This window comes from Carassius auratus, chromosome 20 (assembly GCF_003368295.1).
Source record: "Carassius auratus strain Wakin chromosome 20, ASM336829v1, whole genome shotgun sequence".
NCBI lineage: Eukaryota > Metazoa > Chordata > Actinopteri > Cypriniformes > Cyprinidae > Carassius > Carassius auratus.
The window spans coordinates 14,212,853-14,218,852 of NC_039262.1; the positions used below are offsets into that span (position 1 = coordinate 14,212,853).

Here is a 6,000-nt window from a genome sequence, read left to right on the forward strand (position 1 = left end):
ATTAATGACATAATTTTGATTATTGGGTGAACTAACCCTTCAATACATTTTTTTTTTTTTTTCTTATAAATTTATCAAACAAGTATGCATTAAATTTATCAAAAGTGACAGTATAGTACTTTTTGGAGGGGGTGGGGGGGATGTTACAGTTTTTTTCACAAAAATATTAAGGAACAATATTTTCCACACTGGTATGAATAAATGTTTCTTGAGGATCAAACCAACATAATAGAATGATTTCTGAAAATTCTTGTGACACTGTAGACTGTGTCTTTGTCAGCTCATTTCTTAGGTCAGAGGCTAAATGACCTTTACCTTCTCCATGTCTGACACCTCTGTTTCTTCCTAGTCACTGTTGTCCCAGCAAAAGCATTTTTATTTTCTCTGTGATGTTAAGCGCTTTTGCAGTTTTGTGATACCACTGTTGATATTTTTCTTTCTTACTGTAAGCATTTATCTCAACCTCTCTCACTTGATTTAATTTTCCTTTTCTATCCATTTTGCATATATTTAGCAATGTTACAAATGTTAGAGTGTACATGAAACTGGGGTTAACGGCAATTTCTTCTCCTAGAATGCATTGCATGTGACTGCAGTATTTTTGTCATTGTTAATTATCAACAGACTGCAATATTTCTCTCTCTATCTCTTACAGTGTTATCAGCACACTAATTTTTGGTCTCTCTCTCATTTCCTGTGTTTCTTTTTTGTGACCTGCTGTCCTTCTTGCTTAGCAAATGGAAATGCTAGCAGTAAGTTGTTTATCATATTTTAGAGCCTATCACAATCCTTTTCAATTCAGCCACGCACACGGACCATTCATCTGTTCTTAAATGATACATCTGCACAACCAATCAGAATTCAGAACAACCCCTACATCTGATCTCTTAACACCACTGCAGACGTGTCTAATTCATGATCATTCATATAATCATCACTACATGCTTCATTAATGAACTTCATTATTTAATGGCTTACATGTGTTCTGCATACTTACAGTGTTGCTAATTTGCTAACGGTTATTAGTGTTTTAAATGCTTGTAGAAATTTGACACACATGCATTCAGTGTGTGATTGGAGTGTGTCCATGGACATCTGAGCGAAGGGCGGAAGAGAAAAGTAGCTTAGATTCCTTGTTCCTTGCCAATCTTTTGCATGCTGCCCCTTCTTCTCACTGACATATTTTGGATCACGCAATTCGGATCTGACTTTTTCCAGAAACATCACTCTTTCAGGGTTTCGTTCTGATAAGTGAATCATACATTGTCCACGTTTTACAAAGTGATTGACCAGGGTGTTACCTTGCTAACCCTTCTCTCCGTCTCAAAGCCAGGATGTTCATCCATCCGTCTATCCCTCCATTTGTTCATTCATCTTGCCGTCCGTTCATCTGATTATGCTGTTTTGCTGCTGACTGTGCAGATGACTGAAACATAAGATGTTAAGGTGATGGTGTCATGCTCTTTCTTTCTCTTTCTGTTTGTTTCTTTAGGAGCTGGAGTTGTGTCGAAGGCTGTATAAGCTACATTTCCAGCTCCTGCTGCTCTTTCAGGCCTACTGCAAACTCGTCAGCAGAGTGGACACCATCAAGAGAGAGGCAGAGGTAGGTTTCTGCTTGTATCCTCAATTATTTGTTGTTCACACAGGATACATTGCTGTGTTTGTCAGTAGCATTTTAAAGACAATTTTGTTTGTTAAAATTGTCATTTACTCACCTTCAAGTTGTTCCAAACCCCATAAAACTTAAATTCATCTTCAAAATACAAATTTAAATATTTTTAAAGATACATCAAATATAGTAAACGGAAGCCCAGCCATGCTTGCTTGATGTGTGAGAACAAACCTCATTGGTTGTCATGTCAAGCTCATAGGCTACGTTCACACTACAGGGCTTAATGCTCAATTCCGATTTTTTTTAAAAATTAGATTTTTTGCAAGGCCGTTCACATTTCCAATTAAATGCGACCTTTTATTATCTCCTGTGTGAACGTGAAATGACCCAGAAGTAATCGCATGCGCAGAAGAGTACTCAACGGAGAACGACGTCACTTGTTGTTTGCGGAAGTAGCTAACGTTAAACATGGATATCAACAACAGCGTAGTCAACAGCAGAGCTCTTTTTGCAATATTAAAGTTTTTTCCTAACGGAGCCAGCACAATTACAATCTTCTCATTTTAAAAAAAGAAAATTAAAAAGGAGGAGGAGAGCAACGTTTTGGCCATGGCGTTTTGTGGAGCAGTGTTAGCAACGTCGGTACAGAGAAACGTGTGGGTGCGGAGTCGCAGCCATGAGTGGTGGGATACTGATGTGAGTGGCTCTTCTCGTTCCCGCCCACCTCAACGCAGAATTATGACGTTTGTTAGCGTATCAATGACGTACGGGTCGGATACATGTGGCCTGCCCATTCAGACGGAGGTCGCATTTCAAAAGATCGGATACGTATCGGATTCAGGACCACATACCCAAGTGGCCTGGGTCACATTAGGAAAGATCGGATCTGTGTCGTTCAGACTGTCATGAAAAGATCAGATACAGGTCACATAGGGGCAAAAAAATCGGAATTGGGGTCGTTTCAGCCTGCAAGTGTGAACGTAGCCATACATTTCGAGTCAAGTTTTACTATATTTAATGTGCTCGATGTATGCGTGTTTCATCAATGTTAATATGAAAGCCTCAATTAAATGTCTTCATCATATAATGCTATCAAGTCTCTTTAGAAGGAAAAAGGAATAAGGATGGAATTCTTTTATGTAGTCTTTATGAACTTTTTAATTTAAAGCATCAAAGTTTTGTTTGCACTGATTTTTCAATGCAGAGACAAATCTCTCAGGTTTCATTATAATACCTAGATTTGTGTTTCTAAGATGAACAAACATCGTCATGAGGGTTACTAAATCCTTAAATTATAATTTTGGCAAAATTGTAAAAAAGGTCTGACTTCACAATGATCTTAGTGCAGTGTAACTTCATTATGTTCCCTGAGAGAGACTGATATGATTAATACAGACCAAAGCAAAGTCGTTTAGTTTATCGCACATCGATACTAACCCACTTACTCTTTTATAGACTGCACACATACACACACAGACCTCAGCGACCTTCTGTTATGTAGAAATCATATAACAGCTCTCATATATTTAGCTTGGGACGACCTGGTTTTTAAAGCTAATACGCATTGCCTAAGGTATATCAGTTTCTATTTTCAATATGTTTTATGCTCAATATGATTCAGACTATTGGTGCACTTTAATGATTTTGTCTACTGATTGATTGTGTTCTGGCAAGTTGGTCATTTTTCATGAGTGGTTTAATCAGAGTTGTGAGAATATTGACTAAATGTTGATTTTTAAATATAATGGTGCTTGTGTGTTTCTCAGGTGACTAACATGTCAGAGGAGCTGGCTATATTAGAGAGCTGTCTGAAGGAGGCGGAGTCAGTGGGTGATGGACAGCAGGGAGTGGGCGAGTTTGAAGTAGACCAGTCAAGCACCGAGACAGCCATCCATCACTCATCGAGAGGCCTTAGAGCACGGGACTTCAGCACAGCCATCGCTCAAGTTAAAGCCTTCAGGTACGATAAACTTAGCTTTGAAGTCACAGTCAAACCATATCCATATTAAATGGCTTATCGGACAAAAAAAAAAAAAAATGTAAGGTGGGACTTGGACCATTGTCATTTGCTGCGATCTTCGTTCTATTATTAAAACAAAATTCAGTAATATTGTACAAATTAATTATAAATAATAAACAAAACATTTCTTTAAAAAAAATAAGAGTTGTCTATTTTTGATTTCATAGTGACTTTAATGTTGCGATGAAACTGAAATATTATCGTACAGCCGGAGTGGTAGTGGACTATCACAACATAAAAAAAATTGCGGACTTGCTTCAGTCCATCAGTTGTTGATTGGGATAGAGGCAGATCTGAATGTGAGCTTTCAGGTGATTCTAAGAAAGGGGGCGGAGTTCAAGCGACTAAATGGCCAACTAATTAGTCCAACATACATCCCCAGTCTGTTGTTTCACTAGAAGGTCGAATTATGACGTGACAAATTTTTATTAATAATTATAAACATTTATATGCGCTTATATAAGTAGCACTAACGCCAGTACAGTATGAAGAAACTTTTTTTTAAAACTCGTAGTATTTTCATGCTTACCAGATGTGACAGGCATATTCCGCCATAGATTGTCAGTCAGGTTTCTGTGCATTTTGACGAGGAAGTAGTTACACCTTAAAGAATATAAACCTCATAGTCAAAAATCATCTTTACTTCAGCACTGACATATCGCCACCATTGCGCAAACGGGTGTCCCGAGTTCAATCCCGTCTCAAGGAACTTTCCAATCCAGCCCCCCTCTCTCTATACTTTAAAAAAAAAAATCTAAATCTCATTTTACATTATTTTGTGTGTATTTTACATTGTTTTACTAAAGTTTTACCATACAGGGCAAATTAGCCCAAGAGCATAATTATGAAACATTGACGTTGGCTGTGAAAATTTCTTTGGGTGATTTAATGACAACACACAAACTAAAGAACACCGTTGCAACATCTAATTTTCTATAATGACCAAAGCAATCTACCAAGCGCAGCACAAATCAGCGTAAGGATATGTTCTGATTCAGATAATGTGTTCTGGCATTCCAAAATTCACCCAAAATTAAAATTCGACTCTCTGATCCTCGCATAGACAGCAACACAACTGTAATGTTCCAAGGTCCAAAACGGTAGCAAGGACATTGCTAAAACAGTCCATGTGACATCAGTGGCTCAACTTTGAGAATACTTTTTGTGAGCAAAGATGACAAAATTAATGTCTTTATTCAACAATATTTCTCCCAAGTCACCGTCTTCTGCCACTTTGGAGAGTATCACAATGCATACACACACTTTCCCCTAAGTGTAAAAAAAAACGCTGATTACATTCATGTTCATGTAAATCCTGACAGTAATAATTTAAAGCCAGATGACAGTTTGCGCTGGTGCGAGCTTTTAATAATCTGGCCCTATATAAATTTGATTGGCTGATTTCAGAATTGACAAATTGTTTTTCACTGGAAACATGCATCACGTCCAATCTAGTTGGGATCCATAATGGAATTAAGCATCTTGTTGACTTCCTGTAGATCTCTTTTGCTTAAATCCGATATGTTCCTGTTCTCTCAGGTGCCTGTGGCCTAATGATATATTTGGCAATGAGAGGGATGATGCAGTGCAGACGCTGCTGCACATTTACTTCAGACACCAGACTCTGGTCAGACGGGTTGTTTGGCCGTGGTGGGCCCCAGCAGGGATCTTTCTCAGGCCAGTGCACGCCTCATGGAGCTCAACCTTCAGATCCGCGAAGCTCTCTCTGCCAGGCTGCCACACACCCGCACACCCACCAGACGCACATCCTGTCCCCGACCCCCACGGCCCACATCCAGACGCAAATCGACACGCAAAACACAGTCCTCAGCACTGAACTGTGAGAACTTCACGAACTCGACTCTCTTCCTCTGGGGCGGTGGGTTTGAGATTTTTCATGTAGACTTCACCTCAAAGGGCTAAAGAATGTGTGGATATTAGTTACTCAAAACTATTATGCACGTACCATGTTTTTCCTTCCCCCTTTCCCCAGTAGTTTAACTTCTCCAGGTGTCAGAAAAAAGTACGAAGAACAAGACTGGTCAAGAACCATCAGGAGGGACACTGGGCGATAATGATGCTAAATTTGAAGCTTTTTGGCGGAATGACCTATGACCTCTAGGCGGTGTCCTTTTAGAGTGATCCGCATCTGTCTGCCTCACTGTGCACTGGGCAGAGATGGGATTTGGAGCATTATTGTGAGAATCTAGAGTATCGCGGTGGATCAGCGAGACTGTCGCATCGTGGATCGCAAAAAGCATGCTTGAAAGAGAAGCCTGCAACAAAATATTTTTTTGAGAAATGTATTTTTTAACAGTCTTAGGTTGTAAATGTTAGGATATTTAAACATGTAATTGTAAGCTGGAGG

At 39.1% G+C, this 6,000-nt stretch overlaps 2 protein-coding genes across 2 annotated transcripts in view; both read left to right on the plus strand.

Annotated features, from left to right (window-relative positions):
- Positions 1 to 5,665, plus strand: part of LOC113121015 (protein furry homolog-like) — a 72,862-nt gene extending 67,197 nt beyond the window's left edge. The window contains 5 exon segments of the mRNA XM_026291216.1: positions 735 to 752; positions 1,493 to 1,603; positions 3,379 to 3,572; positions 5,172 to 5,254; positions 5,257 to 5,665. Of these exon segments, the coding sequence (XP_026147001.1) occupies positions 735 to 752; positions 1,493 to 1,603; positions 3,379 to 3,572; positions 5,172 to 5,254; positions 5,257 to 5,555 (705 nt within the window). The 3' untranslated portion in view covers positions 5,556 to 5,665.
- Positions 5,666 to 5,743: 78 nt separating this feature from the next.
- The window catches only part of LOC113037938 (midasin-like), a 38,703-nt gene continuing 38,446 nt past the window's right edge, over positions 5,744 to 6,000 (plus strand). The window contains 1 exon segment of the mRNA XM_026195252.1: positions 5,744 to 5,830. Within this exon segment, the coding sequence (XP_026051037.1) occupies positions 5,744 to 5,830 (87 nt within the window).